Source organism: Manis pentadactyla, chromosome 17 (genome assembly GCF_030020395.1).
Source record: "Manis pentadactyla isolate mManPen7 chromosome 17, mManPen7.hap1, whole genome shotgun sequence".
In the NCBI taxonomy this organism is placed as follows: Eukaryota; Metazoa; Chordata; class Mammalia; order Pholidota; family Manidae; genus Manis; species Manis pentadactyla.
In genome coordinates this window covers 22,678,049-22,703,387 of record NC_080035.1, presented here as the reverse complement: position 1 = coordinate 22,703,387, position 25,339 = coordinate 22,678,049, and the positions used below count along the sequence as shown (strand labels likewise).

The following is a 25,339-nucleotide window of genomic DNA, read 5'->3' as shown; positions in this document are numbered from 1 at the left end:
TCTATAAGCTGATATTCTAACCAGGTCTTCCTTCAGTTGTTGAAAATAAAGAATTCGAAAGGTGGTGGCATGAGAGGTGAGATAGAGACCTCCTAAAATCACATATAATAAGAAAATATAATTAACACAACTAATCCTGAAAGAGCAACAGGAAAGAGGGCTGTGCCAGGCTGCATACACCTGGAGAATAGAACAGACCTCACAGAACAGGATAACGTACCAAAGCCATGACTCAGCGGGACCCAAGCCCTTCCCCCACACCAGCTCACTGGTAGGAGGAAGAGAAATGGAGCAGGGAGGGAGTGTAGGCCTGGGAATGCTGAACACCTTGATCTGGAGATCTGCTGTGGGAGCACAAACCTACATTGCATGGTGCTCTGGGGATTAGGGGGATTGAAAGGCTAAGTTAGGCAGAATACCTGAAGAGACTGAGATTCCAGCCACTTGTGGAAAACAGGGATCCATATCCGGCTGCTCTGGGACAAAAGAAAGGCAGGCAGTCTGAGAGACTTCCTAAGAGCAAGCGGGCTGCTAAAGGGGCAAGGATTGTACAGAGCTTAATGCTCAGGAGAAAGGACAGGTAGACAAAATTGTCCGGGTGCACTCTGCCCAGCAGGTTGGGAGCTTAAAAGATCTTCAGGTGCTCCATCCCCCTGGCTGGCTCCAAGGCCCCTCACCATGATATGCAGCCTGCTGTGTCTTCCTCCCAGCTAGCCTGCACCTGGCTCAGGATTGCAAACTGGCAAACCCTGCCTTGGCGTCAGGTCAGCCAGAGGAAAGCCCCACCTATGGCAGCTACAAACACAAAGCATAGAGTCTTACACCTGTGTATTTGGCCCACTGGTTCTGGCAGTGCAGACAGGCACAGCAGCCAGGAAGCAGGAAACAGCTATTATCTCCCTCCAGGCACCAGCAACACTCCCCTGCGACCCCTGACATCACTCCAGGGGCTGAGCAGCTTCAGAGACTAGAGCTTCTTGGCACTAGCAGGCACCACATACAAATATGAAACGTCAAAGGAACTGGGTTCAAAGCAAAATCTCAACAACACCAGAAAGAGGAATGAGTGAGACTGAACTAATAAATCTTCCTGAAAGAGATTTCAAAATAAAAATCATAAACACGCTCCTGGAGTTACAGAAAAATATTCAGGAACTCAGGAACAGATTTAGGACAGAGATCCATTTATTGAGGAAAACAATGGATGGTATCAAAAGCAGATTACATATGGTGGAAGAGACGATAAATGAAATAGAAATTGAAGAAGAGGAATACAAAGAAGCTGAGGCACAGAGAGAAAAAAGGATCTCTGGGAATGAAAGAATAATGAGAGAACTATGTGACCAATCGAAACAGAAGAATATTCATTTTATAGTGGTATCAGAAGAAGAAGAGAGAGAAAAGGGGATAGAAAGTATCTTTGAGGAGGTAATTGCTGAAAATTTCCCCAGTCTGGGGAAGGAGATAGTCTCTCAGGCCATGGAGGTGCACAGATCTCCCAACACATGGGACCCAAGGAAGACAACATCAAGACATATAATAATTAGAATGGCAAAGGCCAAGTATAAGGACAGACTACTAAAAGTACCCAGAGAGAGAAAAAAGATCACATACAAAGGAAAGCCCATAAGGCTATCATCAGACTTCACAGCAGAAACCTTACAGGCCAGAAGGGCGTGTCATGATATATTTAACACCATGAGGCAGAAGGGCCTTGATCCAATAATACTTTATCTGGCAAGATTATCATTTAAATTTGAAGGAAGGATTAAACAATTTCCAGATAGGCAAAAGCTGAGAGAATTTACCTCCCACAAACCATCTCTACAGTATATTCTGGAGAGACTGCTATAGATGGAAGTGTTCCTAAGGTTAAATAGCTGTCACCCGATGTAATAAAAAGGGGTAGACAAAGAGTACAGAATATGATACCTAATATATACAGAATGGAGGAGGAAGAAAAGGAGAGAAAAAAAAAAAGAACCTTTAGATTGTGTGTGTAATAGCATACTAAGAGAGTTAAGTTAGACTCTTAGATAGTAAGGAAGTTACCCTTGAACCTTTGGTAACTACATATCTAAAGCCTGCAATGGCAATAAGTACATACCTATTGATAATCACTCTAAATGTAAATGGTCTGAATGCACCAATCAAAAGACATAGAGTCACTGAATGGATTAAAAAACAAGACCCATCTATATGCTGCCTACAAGAGACTCACTTCAAACCCAAAGACATACACAGATTAAAAGTGAAGGGATGAGGGACTCTCCTGTCCCCTCCTGGCATGAGCCAGGAGCTCTGCCTTTTCACTGTATCTCTAAATAAAAGCCTGTACATTGCTCTCCTAAAAAAAAAAAAAAAAAAAAAAAAAAAGTGAAGGGATGAAAAAAGATACTTCATGCAACTAAGAGGGAGAAAAAAGCAGGTGTTGCAGTACTTGTATCAGACAAAATAGACTTCGAAACAAAGAAAGTCACAAGACGGAAAGGAGGACATTACATAGATAAAGGAAGGGGTCAATCCAACAAGAGGATATAACCATTATAAATATCTATGCACCCAAAAGAGGAGGTTCCAGAATTATAAAATAGTTGCTTCAGACAGTGCTTATCAGCTCAATAATAGTTTGGTGGAGCGGCCAATTCCTGGAGCTCTCTATTCTGCCATCTTTATGATATCACTTCCTTCACATATTTTTAGTCCTTGCAACATCCCCAAACTGTTGGTTGCTGGTCTTCTATGGCAAGAAGACATCCTTAGAGAAGAGTTCTCAATTTACTGAAGCTTAAGGGCTTCTTGAATTAGGGAACATGTCTTTTTCAGTTCACTGTACCCACTCTAACCTGAAAACTGTGACTTTTTTTTTAAAGAATAAGATGTTTGTATGTTCAAGCAAGAGACAGGCTGGCCCACAGTTATAAACTCACTCTCCTTGGCCAGTGATTGATTCAGCATGTCACATGTTTAGTTTTAGTCAATGTGACATAAATGGAATTCACTGGAGCTTCAGAAAATGTCTTATCTGATAAAATAGACCCACAGCCAGAGAAATACGTCCTTTACAACCTGGCTTTTAACTTTCTGCACGAAGATTTAACACATGGAGAATCCTGTGATCCTGAGATGAAGATCAAGAGAGCACAGAGATGCCCACCAGAGTTTTAATATTGTTAGATTACTGAATTTATCAATGTTTGAAACCATCTACCTCTGAATTTCTTGTTATACAAGATAATAAAATCCCACTATTTAAGGTAGCCTTGATATTCTGTACTCTACAGACGAAATCATCCAAAGTCATTTAACCTCTAAAAGGAGAGGAAAATTAATTCTTGTCTTTTCCTCATACCTGAGGACAATGGGGTATACCAGAAATATCTTGATTCTTGCCATTTATCTTAAAAATCCAGGTACGTTTTGCAACTGGGTCCATAATATATATATATATATGTATTTGTTTCAATATATTTTTCTCAAAGAGCAAGACAAAATCACTTCAGACAAAATTTAAGAAAAGATGTGGGGAAGGGTAGGGAAGTGCAGATAACTGTATGTTTCTGATATATCATCTTTTAGAATGTAATTTCCACTGAGTCTCTGCTATTTGATGGCTTTTTATCAATCCATTCCAAAAGATTTTATTCTGAAATTAGAATTTTAAGTAAAATGGAAGTTTTAAGTAAATTACTTTTCAAACATAAGTTAATTGTAACTCTTAATGAAAGTCTTCTTGGAGTTATAACATCTATCCATAATACACTGAACAAGGGAAGTGGTGGTTACAAGAAAGAATAAAAAAATCATCAAGATAATGAAGAATACATTATTATTGTGATTCGGTCCTTTAGCCTTACCAGTTCTCTATAGACACCTTCATGTTTTCCTTCTGATTTGGCTGACTTTTCTTTCTGTAAAATTTCCCTATTTCGGTTACCAGTAGCACTCATGTTGAGATTACTTCTAGCACCACCACCGCCTCCTCCAAATGTCTTGGTCTTTATATAAAGAGAAAGATAAAAGAGATGTAAGTACATAGCACTTACAAACAACTCGAAAGACTAAGCTGCTACTAAAAACATCTAGTAAACCTAAAGTAGTTAAAAGTTTCTTGATTATGTTTTACACACAAAAAAGTGAAATGTTAACTAATTCTTTTTTAAACAAATACCTATTTTCCATAATCTCTTCCTTCCACAAGTCCAGATAAGGCAATGAAAAAATTATATGATTATAATCTTTAAGTCTCCAAGGCAAGTCATCAGAATAAACTTACAGTAGACAACAATATAGAAGAAAATAAAATAATATAAGCATTATGGAAATTAGTGTCAAAATGATTCCAAGGAACAATACTTGGCTAATATGAGACCTGTATTACAAATCCAGCTATATAGCAAAGCTATTTTTATCAGGGCGCTAAACCTGTCTAGGAATCGGTAACATTAGGACCATGGTCCAGTAATATGATTCTATAATCTTAGATGGTAAACAAGTAATATAAATTCTAACACTGGATTAAAATTTACAGTACTAATTTATTATTTACATTCAATGACATGATATGTCTTACCAACTATGTATAAAAGCTTTGAAGCCCCTATTTCTTATTTTGCTTGGCTTTTTAAAATAATTATATGTATAATCAAATTTGAAAATTTGATTTGATCTCATTTTTGTTTTATCAAAACTACTGTGAAAAGACTAGAACACGAAGAATATTAGTTTGGAAAGATACAAATTCATAACTGAAAAGCATCCCACAGCTGTTACTTATACAATATAAAGTTAAACATCTGGTTATATAATATCTTTATTGATCTAACAGATCTAATAAAAGAGGAAGAAGTCAAGATGATTTTTATTAGACATAATAATCAATGGTTTAAAATTATTACAATAAGAAAACATGCTTTTATAAATTAATAGGACATTGGAAAATTATTTTTAATCAGATGAAAATGTAAAGAAATAGAGAAATGCTGAAAAATAGAAAAATAATGTTAGATAAGCACTAATGGACAACATGTTAAATATCCAGTAGGTAGAATAGTTAAAATTACAGGCTTTGGAGCTACACAAGGCTGGAACTAAATCTTGGTTCAGCCACTTCCTACGTGTTGTCCTCAGGGAAAGTCTCTTAACTTCCACCTTCCATGAGCCTCAGTTTTCTCAATCTTAAAACAAGGATCAGAAGACCTACTTCACTAGGACAGTGTGAGGATTAAATGATATCACTGACATGAAGTGATCAATTCAGTAACTGGCACATGGTAAACATACAAAACAGATGGCAACATTATTGTTTTGCTTAATATATTAGAACATAGTTATCTTAAAAATCTGGAGCCTGACCTGTTTCAAATTAAATACGTTTCCATAATTTAAAGTCCATAACTCCAAGTGTTTTTTTCTTTTGGTGCCAATGAAATAGTCCCATTTTCTGGATGCATTTCTTTCCATTATATAGAATAAGGAATAGGATAAATAGCACTTTCAGAATTGCTTTCCACTCTTTTACAACATATGTCACTTACTAAACATGTAAGTATCTACAAACATTACAACTTAAACATTGCACATAAAGTAACTGGAGATGTCTTTATGAGCCATACTATCTTGTCCATACTGTACGAATCAGGCATCTGAGAGAGCATCATGATGGTGAAACTCATATGGACCCTTGAAGCCACCTAGCAACCTTACTGTATTTTTCTAGCCATCTTACTATATTTCACCCTCCCAATGTTTTAGGCCACTATTTAATATGTTCTCCTCACTCCTCAGACCTCCAACATCTCTCCCATTGTCACCGTTGACCTTGCTTACTTCCTCACTGATAAAACTGAAATTCCAATAATTAAAGAAGTTGCATAGATTTTCACATCAGCTCCCCGATCTCCTGCCTGCCACTGATATCTATACACTTACAAGTTATCTTAGCACCTCATATTTTATTGTATTTCCACCCATATGAACATCTAGAAGAATGTGGAGTGAATGAACAACCTCTGAAACCCTACATTAATTATCAGGCCACATCTCACATGACCTTCCAACAGCCTCTGGTGAGTTCAACACTCCTTCCTCCATGACACGACTTCTCCCTTCTTTTGTTCTGATCCTGTTTTACTGGTCACACCTTGGCTGGTTCAACTTCTTTCATCCAAACTTTAATGCTACACGGCTCATTCTGTACCCTTTTCTCTGCCCTTCAGCATTTATTCCTTTGATGACCTCATTTGGTCTCAAGATTATAAATATGCATACAACTCTCAAACGCACATATCCATTCCAAAGCTCACCCTTCAACACTTGCAAATCTCACTACCTATTAAACATTACTATGTGCCTGATAGGCACTTCAACGGTAGTATGTTCAAAACAGAACACCAGATCTCTCTCCTCTCAAACCTGTTCTATCCCAGTCTTCCCCAATTCAAAGAAAACAACCTACCAATTTCTAAGAGCAAAACCCTTAGAATCATTCAAGACACTTTTCTCATGTTCCACATTCAGTATCTCAGAAACACTGATGGCTCTACTTTCAAAATTCTGGAATCTGACCACTTGCTTACCCACACAGCTGCCATCTTTATCCAAGCTATTATCATTTTCCGTTCCTTGGATTACTTCAATAATTTCCTAATTATCTGATTCTAACCTTCGCTCTCTACAATCTATCCCGAATATAGCAGCTAGAATTAGACTTTTAAAATGGAGGTCAGTTGATATCACTGTCATGCTGAAAACCCTTTAAAAACTGCCCATTTCTTTCTGAATAAAGGCCAATGTCTGTAAGACTGCACACAGGGCCCTCTCTACACAAGCTAACCTCCATGATCACTCTTGAATTTATATTCCACTACCTGTCCCTTTGCTCGCTCTGCTTCCATTGTCTACCTTGCTATTCCTTGATCAAGTACTCCTGCCTGAGAGCCTTGGCAAAGGCTGTCCCTTCTCCCTGAAATATTGTTCTCAGATAACCACATAGCTAATTCTCTTACCTCCTTCAAGTCTCGGATCAAGTCACACCATCTTCAGGCCTAAGCAAACTACTGTATTTAAAATTGAAATATATAATTTACTTATGTAGTATATTTACCTTATTTACTGTCATTACTAGACTGTAAACTATAGAGGAATTTCAAATAATTCTCATTTTTCTTAGCATTTTTCTGACTATTTTAAGTTGCAATCACCCTGCCTCCCTACCCAAACTGGCACTTCCAACTCCTCATCCTACTCTACTTTTTTCTTTTTTCTGAAACACTTACCAACTTCTAACCTACTATATAATTTACATGCTTTTTATTCTAACAGTCTCTCTCTCTTACTAAAATATAAACTTGATAAAGGCAAGGATCTTTAGTCTATTTTGTTCATTGATATAACCTAAGCTTTTAAAACACTTCTTGGTATATAATAGAGTCTCAAAAAGTATTTGCTGAATGAAAGAATATAGGAAAATAGGAATAAAAGCCATAATTTAATCATTTGCAGTAGACTCTACCAAATCCACGCAAATGTTTAAATGATCATAAAACACCTTTTCAGAACAATTACATTGTTATGTGATTTTGTTGTTCAGACTTTCAGATTAAATATGTATGTGTGTGTATGTGTGTACTTACCTATACAGAGCTTTTGGGTATAATATTCTCCTATAATACACACAGATTTAGTCCTAGAATTGTCACTAGGGTAACCCTGGGCAAGCTCCTTTAGTCTCAAACTTCCATCAGTTCTCTCATATATAAATTGAGAAGTTTTAAGTCTGTTTCAGAAAACTATAACTCTTTATTTTCAAATAATTATGGAGAAACATAAATGTGATCAATTATGATTTTTTAAAAAATGAAGCATACTACAGTAAGTTGACTATATTCCAGTAAGTAGGTTGCTGTAACCACATAAAACAAAATTTTGGGAATAAAGTTTATACAAGAAAAATATAAATCAAAAGAATAACTTTGCTACAATCATTAAGAAACTGATATATATCCAATATCCTCTTCTTAAACTCCATTAATTTTAACAGCTTTTGGGGAAGAACTATATTTAATGTAAACTATATAAAATGCATTAATTTAAGAAATATTAAAATGATTTATTTAAAATATGCCTTAGAATAAACACTAAAGAATAGCAACGGACACACTTATTGAGAGCTTTTAGCAAAGGAATATCATGATCTGTGACATGTAGTGTTCTAAATGTTTTAAAGAGTATTAATTTTAATTCTCATAGCAACCATTTGAAGTAAGTACTATTATTTTGCCTTTTCATAGGTAAAGAAAAACATGGCAGAAAAAGCCACATAAGCTAAGTGAGGTTGTCAGCAGGATATGCTTCCAGGCTGCCTGATTCCACAGCTTTGCTTTTGGCCCCTATGTTAGACCAACAACAGAAAAACACACTGCAGGAAGGCAAGCAAATTTCAGTAAGTCTCCTACTCCAACACTGAATTTAAGTAGGAAAATAGTTGTTAGCTAAGCTTCATTACTGGTTCTGGATGAAGGAAAGTATTTCAATCTCACTGGTTAAGAAGAGTCTGTCTAAGCAACTACTTCATAAACTAAAATTTCTTATCAAAGTCTAAAAATAGATAAATAACTAGAGAAAATACCTATTTCAAATAAGCAAGAATTTCAAATAATTAAAAGAAAACTATTTGGCTATTAATAGTATATGACAGTGTGTGTGTGTGAATAAATACATATAACCCAAAGATATAAATTATTTTTTTACTATATATAAGTAGATTTAAGAATGAAAACTAACAAAAATAATAATCCTGAGCCACCAATTTTTACCTGCATTCCTCCAAAGTTGCTGTTATAAGAGGAAAATTATCCTCAAAAAGTGGTATCAAGCCCAACCAACAATAGGAAACCCTTTGACATAATAAAAAGTATTGTTTGAGTTGTTACCCTAAAGTTGTTAAGAAAAGGAAGAGGGAGATAAGAAGCATTCAGAAATAAATAATAAGTTTGCTATCAAGGGTAACAATAAAATTGTCAAGGAGACTTAGACAAAAAACATATGAGTAAAATATGCATGCTTAAGATTCCATAAGGTACCAGGGCATTTTCTACTGATGGAGAATATAAGAAAAATGTCAAAAGTTTGTGCAATTAGTTACTAATGTGAAAAGATGATAATTATGGGTAATTTAAATAGGACATAACAAGAAATAAGAGAAATTCATAATGATTTAGTTTCTTACTTCTTTGCTCTTTGCAACTTCTGCAATAGCAGCAGTCCTTTGCTTTTCAAATTCATCATTATCATTTGTAGGTTTGACAGGCATCGTAACTTGCAATGTCTTTCGTCGATCAAGATCTCTGCTATCCACTTGGTCATAAGATATACACTTCTGGTAATAATAAATAAAAATAAATCACTACAGAAGTTCCAAAAGAGATTCAAATTTTTCAGAATAAAGTAATGCTTCTTCAAAAGAAATGTTTGTATCACTTAAAACAACTGAGAACCATAAAAATGTAATTCTTCCCCAGATTTAAAAATAAAGGTAGAAAACCAATTAAAGTAATAAATCTAACTGGTAAAAATAATTTATATTTCAAACAGGATAGACAATTACACAAGAAGAGGTAAACTTTTTTTAAGAGCTTGATTTCCATATTATGCCCCAATATTCATATAAGGGTTAAGTAGTATGGTTAGTTTAACATATAAAAAAGATGTCCTTGAACTTACAAACCAAAACCTAAAAAGATACCCGCTCCTTCAATCAGGCTACACAGTTTTTTTATTTTTAGTATCATAAAATAAATTAAGAAAGCTATCACTGTCTAAAAATAAGCCCTGAATTCTGTTCCCCTTCCAATCCTAGCAGTAAAAATTCTATGCAATTACCTTTTCTCAACTCATTAATAAAAAAAAACCTTTGCAACAAATGTGTTATACACATAGAGATTTTCAGCAATATAATATATATATTGTGTTGATACCAACACACTGCCAGAATTACCTTTAACCCGTATACAACGCTAAGATATGCTGAATAGGAATTTTTCAGAATGAACTCTATAAACAAATAAATATTATTGAAACTATAACATTTATTACACTTCTAATAAAAAAGCTATAATTCACACTTAAAATAATTAGACCATGAGTTTCTCTAAGCAATTTATGAAAGAAATATTATCACCAAAATGTTTAAGGAAAAAGTAAATTCTTACAAACATATAATTTATTATTTTTAAATATAAATTATTAGAATGTTTACACTCAGTTTTAATTTTGAGAGTTTTATTATACCAGTAGAATAGAGAATATCATCAACATGGGCCATAAGGCATCATGCCTCCTTTTATCTTGTCTGTCCAACACAATTAAAATCGACCTATTTTTAAAATATTTTCAAAATAGTCATGATGCGAGAATGATTTTAGATTTAATTTTATGTAGATTCTACAAAAAGTTTTTTGAAGAGGATGCCAGTCCACGGATCCTACCAATTTATCTCCTGATCAACTAACTAGACATCTGTTTTTCACACCAAAAATTTTTTAAAAGGGTTATCAAGATATAGGTCTCTGTTTCCTACCTGCTGTGTCCCAAACTTATCTTCACTCTGAGCTAGCTAGCACTGTCAAAGATAAATAAGCGCAAATGCAAGGCAGATTACCAATAGCTAAATTTTGGTGGCATCATGAAGCAAAGTGCAAGCTGCCATAAGCATTATTCTCACACTTGTCAGGAATAAAACAGGAAAAGGCTGGAGGAGACTGTTATGAATGTAATTTGATGCTGAGCACAAAGAAGACACAAGATATCGGCCAGCTGAGGAACTACCTCAAGTCCGACTAAAAAATCTGAAGTAGACAGAAAACCTTATGTGAGAGAAGGATCACAGCCGCTGAGGTTGCAAAGGAAAATAACAAAAGGAAACAAAATTAAGTCCGTGACTGAGATGGGAATTTGGATCATGGCTAAAGAACAGAACCTCAGGAAGGAGGGCTGGGACAGGATGCTCTCCTGAAGGGCAGTGATGCCCTTCCTGCCTCTTGTGTCCTTGCCTTTGTGTCACATCTTGTGTTGACCTTTCATTCCTCTTTTGTTTTTACTGAACAAAGTGAAAAATTATAGCATATTTTTGTCTTGTTAATTTCAAATTTCTCTCAAAAAAACCCCATGCCCCTTCACCCTCCTATCTTAATTAGTTCTAAATTACTCTTCAGGTGTGCCTCTTAATTGCTTCAATCTTTGGTTTAACAGCTCTTGAGAAAAGGATCTACAACCAACAATTTAATTAAAGAAAAAAAATCCCACAATTATTAAATACCCAAAGTTAATATATTTCCATATAGCTCCATGACCTTCAAATGAATAGTTCAGCACAAAACTAAACATAGCTTGAATACAAATGAAAGACACTTTTTGCTGATTAAAATTCATCTGCCAACATGAAAGTCCCTACCTGTCCAAAAGGCACAAAAGGAGGTGGTCCACCTTCGGTTCCAATATTGCTTCTATTGTGTTTTGACAAGCTCTGTGAGAAAAATGAGTCATGAAACAGAAATTATACATAAAAAATACATCTACAACATTTACAGTGCACTAGGATTTCACTTATTTTAATAGGTTCTTATAAGAAATGGGGGAAAAAGGCTTCTATAATTATTTCAAGCTATAAACAATATTTTATTCCTAACTTCAATAATTAGGCAAAGGCTCTCCCCTCATCTCCCCATACCAAAATATACATTCACATTCAATTTTCAGAACTATTTATCAAGTTTCTCCCATAAAAAGAGAATAGTAAAAAAATCTCAACAAAATAGTAAATTCAAAGACAACAAAGTTGGGTAACAAGAATTTCACCTTCAAAACATTAAAACTGTAATATGACATATTGCCTAGAAATTATCTTCAAAATGATTTTTAGACTGTGATATTGTGATATAATAAGAAAATATGTATCTGGCCTTCTTCCCCAGTTGCTGGAACACAGCTCCTAAAACCCCCAAAATTTCCTGAGTGACAGGGGTGAGAGGAGCATCACTCATTCATTCAAAACAAGCTCCCTGTGTTTATTCTAATGAGATGACTACTGATGGGCCCCTAGATAGCTCAGGGTAGGGACTGGTTGTCAAAGGAACCAACCATGTGATTAGAAGGCTGGAGACTGAGCTAATCACTTAAGTCCAATGATTTAATCCATCATGCCTAAGTTACAAACCTCCACAAAAACCCTAAACGAGGGGGTTCAGAGAACTTCCAGGTTGGTGAACACATCCATGTACCAGGAGGGTGGAACACACTAAACTCCATGAGGACAGAAGATCCTTCCTTGTGCTTCTTCATCTGGCTGTTCATTTGTGTTCTTTATAATGAACCGGTAATACTAAGTTAAGTGCTTCCCTGAGTTTTGAAGCTGTCATAGCAAGGTATTGAACCTGAGCAGGTGGTCATGAAACACCCAATTTGTAACCAAAGTGGACAGAAGTGTGGTAACTTGGGAACCCCCTACTTGTAATTGGCATCTGAAGTGGGTGGCAATTTTGTGAGATTGAGTCCTTAACCTCTTGAGTCTGTGCTAACTCAAAGGCAAGTAGTGTCAGAAACGAGTTAAATTTTAGGACGTCTGATTGGTGTCCACAGAGAATTGAATTGCTTGGTGTGGAAAACCTACACATTAGGTATCAGAAGAGTTGTGACTAACAACAGCTCACATGGATACTGATAAAGGTGACTTCTAATTATTTAAACAGATCAGATTACTATAGTTCATAATATGAAGGTTGCTTTCAATTATGGTAAACTTCCTTAATAAAGTCTTATTTTTCAAATCAATTTATACTTTGAAGAAGTATTCAACTGACTTTCTTTTAATAAAAATAACCTTCCAAACCCTATAATTTTAGTTTTCTTTTCTCCCTAACTTTCATTTAGGATTAGAGAGATAGCAATATATTAAGAATATGGAAAAAAAAAATCCTCCTAGGAAAAGCAATTTCTTACATCATAAAGTTCTTCAAAAATGTCATAAACTTTCAGTCCTCTATTCCTCCTATTTGTTTTGTTTTAAAGGTGTTAACATATATATATGTCAAGCACTAGTTGTCATTTAGTACATAATCTCAATGTTAAACTTTTTGTGCATTCTTAATAATCATCATTACAGAAAATATTGAGCTTAAAATATGATGTAAAATAGTGTGAAAAATAAAGTTAAAAAGTCACCATGTGCCCTTTCAAATATTCTAGAGTTCTTGCATTATGTAATAAATACTATATATTTTATGTCAAGTTATATAAGAACACTAAAACTAACAAGACTATTCAACTGATTAATCAAAGAATAACAAACTGTATATGAATGCAACATTTCTTTGCAAGCTGTATTTAAGATCTTACCCTATTTTCTTAAACCAATGAATGCATAATATTATCTAGGAGTCATTTCCTTAGCTTTACTTTAGATATAAGAAAAATATTATTCAAACAGCAATAAACCATTTCAATTTATACTGTAAATTTGTTAAAAAGCTTGCATAAGTTGCCAATAATAGCACCTCTAAATACACATTGTACAATTGAAAACACAGGATTTCTACTTACCATCCTGATGAACCTACAAGACTCAGACTTAAGTCTCCCTCTATAAACAACTAGAAATCTGGACATGTAAGAAACAATTGATTGAAAAAAACATACGACAATAAGAAGTACAGAACAGTAATCCCTCAGAGAAAGAGAAAAAAAACAACAACAAGCGAGCTCTGTCTTCCTGCTTGGAGACATGATGCAGACAGAGAGCACTGAGTTAAGTTAAGAAAATCAATCTCATAGTTCAGACATGTTGAAGCAACTGGAAGTTGTGGGGCTGAGTTTTAGAAAAGAGGGACCAGCGAAGAAAAGAAGCTCCAGAAAGCTACATACAAATTCTCTTAACTCATTGCTGAGAACTAGCTGAACAAAAAAAAAAATGCCAGTTGTTAAGTTTCCATTTATAATAGCATCAAAAATAATAAAATACTTAGCAAACTTAAAGCTAAACTTAAGAGATCTGAACACTAAAACCACAAAGAATTGCTAAAAAGAAATTAAAGAAGATACCATGTCACCACAGACTGGAATATTTAGTATTGTTATGATGTCAGTACTACTCAAAGTCGTCTAGAGATCCACTGCAATCCCTATCAAAGTCTCAAAAACATTTTTTGCAGAAACAGAAAAATTCATCCTAAAATTCATATGGAATTGCAAGGGACCCTGAATAGTCAAAACTATCCTAAAAAAAGGCCTCATGCTTCTCAATGATAAAATTTACTACAAAGTTATGTAATCAGAACAGTTTGGTACTAAAATAAAGAGAGACATATAGACCAACAAAGTAAAATAGAGAGTACAGAAATAAACCCTTGCATATGTAGTCAAATGATTTTTGATTAGGATGATAAGACCATTCATTAGGGAAAGGAGGGTCTTTTCAACAAATGGTGTTGGGAAAACAGGATACCCACATGTAAAAGAATGAAGCTGGACCCTTCTATCATGTATAGAAATTAATTTTAAGTAGATCAAAGACATAAATTTAAGAGCTAGCCCACAAATCTCTTAGAAGAAAACAGGGGAAAAGTTTCATAACATGGGATTTGGCAATGATTTCTTACATATGACACCAAAAGCATAGGCAACAAAAGAAAAACACAGATAAAACTCAATGTCAACAAAATTAAAAACTTTTGTGGATCAACAGACTCTATCAAGCAAGTGAGAAGGCAACTCATAGAACGTAAAAAAAATATTTGCAAAATATCTGATAAAGAATGATATTCAAAAAATACCAATAACTTATAAAACAAAGCAACCAATTAAAAAATGGGCAAAGGGCTTAAATAAACATTTATCCAAAGGAGATATGCAAATGGCCAATAAATCTATGAAAAGATGCTAAACATAACTAAGCATTAGGGAAATGCAAATCAAAAACACACTGAGATTCCACTTCACACCTTTTAGAATGGTTATTATCAAGAAAACATAATAAGGGTTGGTGAGGATGTGGAGAACCTGGATCCCTTGTGCAGTGCTAGTAGTAATATAAACGGTGCAGTAGCTATGCACAACAGTATGGCACTTACTCAAATTACACAATGAATTACCATGTGACCCAGAAATTCTACTTTAGGGTATACACCCCAAAGTACTGAAAGCAGGAACTTAAATAGATATTTGTACACCCACATTCATAATGCATTATTTACAACAATCAAAAGGTGAAAACAACCATCATGTCCGTCAGTAGATGAATACACAAATTGTGGTATATACACACAATGGAAATCTGACACATGCTACAACATGGAGAACCCTGAAGACATGTTAAATGAAGTAACCCAGATACAAAGGCCAAATATTGTATGATTCCAGTTATATGAGGTTCTTAGAGTAGTCAAATTCATAGAGACAGCAAGTAGAATGGTAATTGTCAGAGACTGGGGGAAGAGGGGATGGGAAATTACTGTTTTGTGTATGAGTTTCAGTTTAGGAAGATAAAAAATCTAAAAGTAGATGGTTGTGATGATTGTGCAATAATATGAATGAACTTAATGCCACCAAATTTTACACTTAAAAAGAGTTAAAATGTTATGTGTACTTTACCACATACACACACAAAAGACATTTAAAAAATCCAGGTCTTTTTGGGAGGGTTGATAAATAAACGTATAGATCAGAGAATAAATAATTTTGCAAATTACATCTGGTACAAAACTCCCTAGAACCTGTCTTGTCAAACATACAAAACACCTTGAGGTTTGTGTTTTCTTTTCTTCACCTATCTATAGACAACTTGGTATAGCTACAACACCCACACATGGTTTAAAAACTGCCAATGTTCCCTTGCCCTATTTATTTACAAGAATTTTAAAGGCCCCTTACTTACAAAATTAACTCTTTGGTTTATGATTTCTATGTGTACATTTGATTTCTATGTGTATCACCTGCCAGCTGCTCAAGTAAATGAACTCTTCATAATTTCTACATTGCTATGGTTACCAAAACAAAAAAAATTTATAAAAACAAAAGGAGCCATAATCATATTGAGGTGTTTTCAAACTTCTTTTAATGTAAATTTTTATTGCCTGTTAACATGAAATACTAACACAACTTTCCGGAAACAAAATACAAAGATATATTATAAACCATTAAACTACTAATAAACTCTGTGTGTGTGTGTGTGTGTGTGTGTGTGTGTGTGTGTGTGTGTGTGTGTGTGTTGCGGTGTCAGAAAATTTCTAGGAGTGTTTAACTGACTTTATAGTTAGTGAGGTAGGTTGGTTGGGAAAATTATGTAAGGTATTGATCTGATTTAAGAACATCTTACCACACTAAAAAATCTCTAATGATAATAAAAATATAGTATATCAACTTCTGAAAGGAAAGGATCACATGAATTACATAGGATTTCTCTGTGAAATTCAAAGTTCACGAACTTGACTATTTATATAAAACTATCAACCCACTTCTGAATTACATGCTTTTGTAACATTTTCAGCTAAACAATGCAATTATGCAAGATTATCTTATACTGCATAGTACATGAGCCTAAAATGTAGCATATTACTATTAAAAGGAATAAGTACTAAGGAATAAAAAATGTGCCTGAATCCCCTTATTTATTTTCCTCCCAAATAGAGGCACTTTCAAACTCAAAAAAACAGAAAAGAGTAACATATCATAAAATACCAAAAGCTTTAGATATTGTTAGGCCTCTTGGCTCATTCTAGACAACATGCAAGATTTGAGGGTGGCACAAAAACATCAATTTTAGATCAGAGAATAAATAGCTTCATGTACTTTGTAACTCACTCATTTCACAACTATTTGTTTTGATGTTTACTGCATGTAAGACTAAGGGCTACCACTTTGGAGAAACAGGAAGCTCAGATCTATTACCTATTAGCTGTTTAATCATAAAATTGAAAAGTAGTTATTTAATAGTTCTTTATGTGCATTTCTGATCTACATGGACATAACACTCCCTTATATGTTAGGAGGATTACATGATAGACAGATGGCAAGAGCCCAGCACAATCATCTAGAGAGTGTTCAACAGATATTCATAGAATTGAACAAAGACAAAAACAAGAATTCTGACCTTAAAAAGCTTACAATCTATTAAAGGAGACAATAAATTAACATAATTTTAGTGCTAGGTAAAAAGTAATATGCTTATTAACACAGGTGAACTATTCCAAGAATTTGATAAAGCAGCAGCTATTTTACTTGGTGAAAAAGCAAGCAGTTGATGTGAGCCTAAAAGCACGGGAACAATTTGGTTATGCAGGGGTTAGCAAAAGAAAGAAACAAAATGAAAGCCATAAAAGTGGGAAAATCTTTTTTTTTCCCTTTTTAAAGTATAACCAAGGAAAGCATAGAAAACCAAAGAAAGGGTAAGTAGTTCCATTTGAGTAGACAAAAATCTATGTGAAATAATTTAGAAAGTTGAAATGGTAAACTGGAACTAGGTAAACAGTCCCAAATTAAGCACTGAAATAAAAGCAGGGTGTGCTGTATTCTGATAATTTTGCAGAAGTATATAAAATAAATTAGAAGATGGGGAAAGGATATGTGGAGAGGCCAGTTAAAAGGCTACTGTAACAGTCCAAGTAATAGATAGTAGACTTAAACTATAATAATAAAGTCATGATCATTTGAAAATAAAGTGGAAAAAAAAAAAAAGACCAACTATAGGAATGGCAATGAAACTAGAGAGCAAGGGATTGATACAAGATTTGACTGCAGTGGATCAACAGAATTCGCTGCTGGAAGCAAAACAGATGAATAATCACTAGAAAACCTAGATGACTACAAGGATGAAAATAATTATTAACGTAAATGGGACAAACATCAACTAACGTGATTAGGAAGATAAATGCAACATGAACCCCATCAGTATAGGGAAATTCTAATCTGCTTTCACTAGTATGCATGTGTATATACAGATGAGACAAATATACATAATTATATTCAGACATATGCACAAACACTTCTGTTTTTTGTAGAAAGAATGACACACAGATACATTACACACATTTTCATAACTGGTAGTTTGGCAGTTTAAAAAAGTTAGTAAAGAATGACTTTAAAAATACATAATAACATATAACAAATACTGAAAAATGACAGGTGCTTTAGAGGAACAATATGCTTAAACAAAGGCAGATAGTTTCTGTAAAGATCACTGTGTTTCATTCTATTCAACTCTGGCAGAAAAGACTAATTTTACTATTCATTATGGGAAGGTCTCCTTAATACAATAAAAAGAGTACAGTATTTTAAAAGTTCAAGCCATTCTTCCTGGTTTATACTTACTCTTTGTAACTCCCATTTCTCAATAAGGTGTTCCACTTCACCGCCAAGAACTGTGGTGTTAGTGTCATTCAAGAGCAGGAATCCATTTTTTATGTCTATAATGCCTGAGAGCTTAACTTTAGTTCCAGGTGGTGTGTTCAAGCTAAAGCAAAGCAAAAATAAGATAAAATAAAAAGAGTTCAAACGCAATGAAGCTCCTCCGCAGAACTGGAATTCAGTTTTGAATGCTGTCAAGTTCTTCATAATGCACTAATAGGAAAACTATTTTTCATGAGACTGTCTATAGTTTAAATAAAGGAAGTCAGAAGATCAAGTACAAGACTGTCATTTTCCACATGCTGACAAAGAAATGAACTTCAGTTTAAAAATATTTTTAAAAAATGGATAATAAAAATCACACCTCACAAATTTGTGGTAAAGATAATTAGAGTAAGACATGAAAGCACTTTTCCAACTCTGGCATGCTGTACAAATCTAAGATTTGCTATTTTTTCCTCTGAGCTTCGACTATGCATTACAAAGTTAAAGTCTGTATAAAATTAGTTTCAATACAGAAAAAGATATCTGACCAGTAACAATTACAGAAATTTTACATCTTTATGAGTTACTATAATTCACAGAAAATAATGTTCTTTTTTGTTAACCATCCAGTTAAGACCAACTTTTCACTCATCTGCTGTGTTAATCCCCCTCTCATCTCTCTCCAAATGCCTACTTTTATTTTAAGTCCCAGCCTTGGCTCCTCCAACTAGAGATAATTTTCTGGATTCCTAATCTTTTCCATTGATATATTTATTATGACTTGTATGCCTATGTGCATACCTCATTAGCATATGAGCTACTTAGGGACAAAATCTAACTCTTTTTACCTTTGTATCTCCAGCCCTGAATAAAGGCACTAGAGCACAGTGGATGCTAAATGATGTTAAATGCTTGTTCAGGAAAGAAGTATGGTCTATGATGTCACATTAACTGAAAAAGCTCAAAGGACCCAAGCAGCAAACATATATATATAAAATGACTATGAAGGAGGGAGGGGACTTTGCCAATGTCCAGTGAAAATTCCCACCTCAGAAAATAGAGCTCAAGCTGACCTAATTGAGACACTGAGGAAAAAAAGACACTTTCCCTTCCTTTTCATTGCTGTTTTTCATTCCAACAGGCATGACTCTAAAAACCTTTCATAGAAACACATGGAGAACAATGGAATTGAGCTTCTATCTCACACTACTCACAAAAATTAACTCAGAATGGATCAAAGACTTAAACATTTAGACCTGATACCATAAACCTCTTAGAAGAAAATACAGGAGACAAGCTCTTAGATATTGGTCTTAGCAATAGTTTTCTTGAACATGAGCCAAAAGCACAAGAACAGAGTAAAATTCAACAAATGGGACTATATCAAACTCAAAAGCTTCTGTACAGCAAAAGAAATGATTAACAAAATGAAAAGATAACCTACATAATTGGAGAAAAACTTTACAAATCATTTATCAGATAAGGGGTTGAGATTCAAAATACATAAAGAACTTAGCTTAATAACAACAAAAACAAACAACCAATTAAAAAATGGGCAGAAATTAAAATAGACATTCTTCCAAATGAGACATCAAAATGGCCAATAGGCATGTGAAGAGATGCTCAACATCACTAATCATCAGGGAAATGCTAATTAAAATGACAATGAGGTATCACCTCACACCTGTTAGAATGACTGTCATCAAGACATGATAACAGGTGCTGGCAAGGATGTGGTGAAATGGGAATAAATTGTTGGTAGGAATCTACAATTGGAACCACTATGGAAAACAATATGGAGGTTTCTCAAAAATTTTAAAATAGATCTACAATGTGATTCAGCAATTCCACTTCTGAGCATATAACCAAAGGCAATGAAAACAGGACTTTGACAAGATATATGCATTCCCATGTTTATTGCAGCATTATTCACAATAGCCAAGATATGGAATCTTAGCTCAAATGCTCATCAATGGATGAATGGATAAAAAAGATGTGGTACATATACATGATGAAATATTATTCAGCCATAGGAAAGGATTGTGAAGATAACATGGATGGACCTTGAACACATAATGCTGAGATAAGTCAGAGAAATACAGGTACTGTATGATATTATAGATATACAGGCTCATTAAACCTGTAAAGAAACAGTAAAATGGTGGTTATCAGGGGAAAAAGGGAAGGGATACATCTGATGGTGTTTAAGGGTACAAACTTAGTAAATAAGCCATAGAGATTTAATAATGTACACTATAATGAATATAGACAATAATATTGTACTATAATTATATAAAGTGATAAGCAATTATGTTACAATATATGTGTATCAAAGTAACACTATGTATACCTTAAACTTACACAATGTTACACATCAAATTTATTCAATAAAAAGGAAATTAAAAAAGAAAAGACTCAAAAAAATAGCCAGAAGGATTTGGAGAATTATTCCTTCAAGAGTTCCTCCTCCTCTTAAAAAGTTGGGATGGCACACAAACCTCTCTAGCTTCAATTATTTCCTAAAAAAACTTGTCTATAAAACTTTTCTGAAACACTAAATAGTGTGATGGACACAGCTGTTAAGGAAGGAATCATATATACTCATAGAAATTTTTCTGGGAAATTCTTGGATGACCTTGAAAAGATTACTTTTCATGCAAGAACACCTTATATTTAGTTTTTATGATTAACATCATAGCAAGGATTAACTAATTCTGTTCTTAAATATTTTCCTATACAGTTAAAGTAGAAACAGAAACTCCATTTCTTCTGAAAAATTTTAAGATGCACTTAGGAGTCCATTCCTCCTTTTCAAAATTCTTCAATTCCATTTCACTTAGTACCTTCAAACATTCTGTAACAAATACACAAAATAAGGTGTCAATTACCTTATTTTTGACATACGACTATATTCTACTGCTGTGCAACTTATGTGACCATCAGTCATTTGCAAACGCAGCATTCTTGGTGCAGCCTGAGATTCTTCATTATCCTTTGGTGCAGAAACATTGCGGATTTTTTGAATTTGCAAAACACATGGACCTTCAAGCTGTCAAAACATAAAGGAATAAATATCACCTTCTAGCCACGGCTTTGTTTTCATTTACAGTATTTCCTTTTTCCTTAATTGAATTTAAATTACATACATAGGATTTCTTTTTTTTTTTTGGTATTTAAAGATAAAACTTTAAAAGGGTCTCCTGAGGAGCTTTTTTCCCCATAATTCTGAATTCATTTTCAGAAAGTAACAAGAAAACTAGGAAAACAAAGTTATACTACTGAATTAAAGGTGTACTAAAAGATGTTTTTTGAGTCTTATGTGCACTAAATTGTTTATATACACCTCCATCTCCTCCATATACATTAAGGGACATTCTGGAATTAAATAACTTGGTAACTTTTAAAGGAACATCAACTTTACAGCAGCACTTAAAAGGGGTACTTTCAGTTCAAAAACATCAAGTTTAAAGTACACCCTCTTCTGGTAAAAATGAAGAAAACAATACTCCAAAATTTAAACTATTATGTGAGTGTACTTATTTTCACATTACCTTTTTAAATGAATTAAAATATAATGCTATATTATATGTATTAATAGTAAGAACAAGAAATGTTCTCTCATTTCAATGGCCACATTTCAATCAAAGCAAAAATAAAATGCAAGGACTAACTAGCTATTAAGTTAAAAGTTTTATGTAATAAAATGCTTATGGCATAATTGGGAAGTGATAGTAAAGCCTGCTTACATGTCTGAAAAATAAACTTAACACAAAGTGATACTTTCCACATTATAAAATATTATACCTTTAAGTAGTATTGTACTTACATAGGAAAAAAAAAAGCTATCTTTTTTGTTATAGTCTTTTAAAAGCGAAACTTTTCTGTGCACATTAATTTATATTTTCAACACAGAACAATGTGATATGACTGACATTTACACTTAATTTCTCGAGTAAGCATGTCCTAAAGTTAACAAATTTCTACTCTATATTTATCAGTATTCTGCCTGCAGAGGAATAATTTAGTTATAAATGTAAACCCAGAGAATATAATCAGAGAAGAAGCTATAATTCCACCTAATTTTCAGTTATGAAAAAAATTCCAAGTTGAAACAAGTTTAAAACTTTTAACAGATACAGATAAGCTACTAATTCAGGATAAATTTTTTTCTTTTGCTTGTTTTAATGTCATTACAATAGAGACATGTAAATTAAATCATAGGCAATTATGGTTATTCTAATTTATTCTCTTTATTTTACTCTCACAATATTTTTAGCCTAAACATTGACAAATATCTTGCCTGGAGTGTTTAATACAGTCTACCAACCACATGTGACTATTTAAATTTAAATCAATTAAAATTAAATGAGATAAAAATTTCATTTTCAGTTGCACTAGCCACATTTCAAAAGTTCTATATCAGGACAATACAGACCCAGACTGTCTCCATCACTGCAAGAAGCTCTGTTAGGCAATCGGTGATAATCTAGATCTATGTGTTCCAAAGTGAGACAAACACCCTAGTAAGTGCTCATCCATTGAAGTGTGGAAGGAAAACACTTGTTTCTATTTAATTCTTCATAAGAAAGAAATTAAACTTTCTTAATACTTCATATGTATAGCAACAAGGATACCCTCATTTGGTCCAGATTATATACAGATCATAAAGCATTTGTACAGAATTTGGGAAGTTCTACAACCCATGAGTGTTGACATGGCACCTTATTTGTGTGCAGTAAAATGGATATATAGACTATATTATCTGATTTTAACCATTAATGCTCACAAAATGAACAAATAGCTTTAAAAGATTACCAATGAAACAAACACAAATTGAAGATACTGCCAACAACATAGGGTGGGAACAGGATGATTTTGCTGATCTACATCTAGTTAACCACAAGAACAGAATGCAGTAGAATGTCAGGGAGGAACTCCTGCCCCTGATTCCTGATGTTTCCTAGCAAGCAGCAAGTTTACTTAGTTAATTAGTCCAACTCCTGGCCTAGTCTGCCCTTTGAGTGGGTTGAACAGGGGTCCCTCCAAAAGACATGTTCACGTGGAACCTGGAAGTGCAAACTAATTTGGGAAAAGGCAGTTTGCATATACCTTTAAGGTCACTATCTAGAGATGAGATCATTCTAGATTAGGAAAAGCCTGAAATCCAGTGATGAATGTTTTTATAAGAGAAGACAGAAGGAAATAAACACAGACCCAGAGCCATGTGGAGAAGGGGGCAATAAATGGAGTTACATGCCTACAAGCCAAGGAACCCCAAACTGCCCCAGAAGGAATCAACCCTGCTGACACTGGAAGTTCAGACTTCTGCCTACAGAACTGAAAGAATAAATTGCTGTTATTTTATGTCACCAAGCATGTGGTAATTCAAACAGTAGCCTCAAAGACTAATTTATCCATTTATGGAATGACTTATCTGATTGGGAAGAATATACTATATACTGGGCTCATCCTCCCCCTTTTTCTTCAGATTTAGACAGAGACCCTGAGGGAGGAGATACTGGGTTGGCACTGCTGTGAATGAGTGTACAAGCTGGCCTCGTTTGTGGTTCAGTGAACGTGCCCATTTCCTCCCACTAAACTGCATCTTTCAAATAGATTTTTATAAATAACTAAGTTGGTTTTTTGGCTCACATTTGCTACACTTTTATTTCTCAATTGATTCAAAACCAAAGTAGAAGAGGAGGTACAATTTAGTAGGCTCTCCCAAGAAACTCCAAATCATACAGTCTTGGTAGTCACTTCTCATGGATCATCAAACTTTAAGGTGTGATTCCACAATTCAGAAATATTCTATAAATAAATCAGCAGATATAATTATTTATTTTCATAATAATGTTTACAATATTCAGTTTATTATACTCTGTAGTCAAAAAACAGGGAAGTACTAGACCTAAATAAAACACAAATACTAGAATAAAATAATACAATTCTAAGATCCTAAATCCCAACTTTAAATCTTTTAGATGTTTAACATCTAAAAATCACCTAAATGCATCCACGAAACCGGATGACAATTTCAAAATCTTTGTTCAACTAGTGTCAAGGGCAACCCCAAAGTAAAAAAAGATATCAGCTTTAAATGAAAATAATAAAAAATGAAGATAAATCTTTGCCCAAGATTTTTTAAATCTGATTTTCTCTCAAGATAAATCTTTGCCCAAGATTTTTTAAATCTGATTGTCTCTTTTGCATGAATATTAAGAAATAAGTAAAACAAATTACTGTAAAAAGTTTAGATAGGTACGAAGAATTTATCATTATCTCTCCAGGTAAAGATCTCTAATTTTAATCAATGATGTCAAATATCTGCCAGAAACATCATCTGTGGCCCAAACATATTCATCCAGGCTTCACTGTTTCCTCTCCTTTGTCTCCTTTGGTAGATGGACACCTCTGTCATTTTAACTCCTAACTAGTCACAGGAACTGATACAGTGTATCAGATTTAAACACATGTTTAGTTTATTACTTTATTGATCATATTAAATGGCATTTCTGCTTATCACTCAGATTATACAAGGTTTAGATGACATGGAACCAGTTATCTATAGTCTGATTACCCCTTCAGAAATAGTTAAAATTTAGTTTTTTTTTAAGCACTCTAGAAACTGAGACATTCTATGATACTGTGAAATACCTGCTAGCTATTTCTTTTTAATATTACCAATTTCCTTGAGAAATAAATTTCTCAATCTATAATGTAAGCATTGCATTCTCCATCAATTTTGGAAACAGGGCCACATACTCAGAACGAATCTATGAGTATGATTAAGTTCTGATTAATTTTCCATCATTATTGTACAGTGAATAAAAATGAAAAGAATAAAAAATTCATCCTCCACAGTCCTTTTAAAAATTTAAAACCACAATTCATTTCATTCTTTACTCCATCACTACATTTAAAGCATTTCCAGTGGATTCAGTAAGATTTCCTGGGACTC

At 33.9% G+C, this 25,339-nt stretch overlaps 1 protein-coding gene across 4 annotated transcripts in view; it reads right to left on the bottom strand.

Moving 5' to 3' along the window:
- The window catches only part of TDRD3 (tudor domain containing 3), a 212,781-nt gene that overhangs the window by 64,713 nt on the left and 122,729 nt on the right, over positions 1 to 25,339 (bottom strand). For all 4 annotated transcript variants that reach the window (XM_036893643.2, XM_036893641.2, XM_057494583.1 and 1 more), the window contains exons 4-8: positions 21,267 to 21,427; positions 18,358 to 18,499; positions 11,453 to 11,524; positions 9,230 to 9,379; positions 3,858 to 3,998 (exon numbers count right to left, since the gene is read on the bottom strand). In XM_036893643.2, coding sequence (XP_036749538.2) covers positions 3,858 to 3,998; positions 9,230 to 9,379; positions 11,453 to 11,524; positions 18,358 to 18,499; positions 21,267 to 21,340 — 579 coding nt within the window. In that variant the 5' untranslated portion in view covers positions 21,341 to 21,427. The remainder of the gene's footprint in view (positions 1 to 3,857; positions 3,999 to 9,229; positions 9,380 to 11,452; positions 11,525 to 18,357; positions 18,500 to 21,266; positions 21,428 to 25,339) is intronic.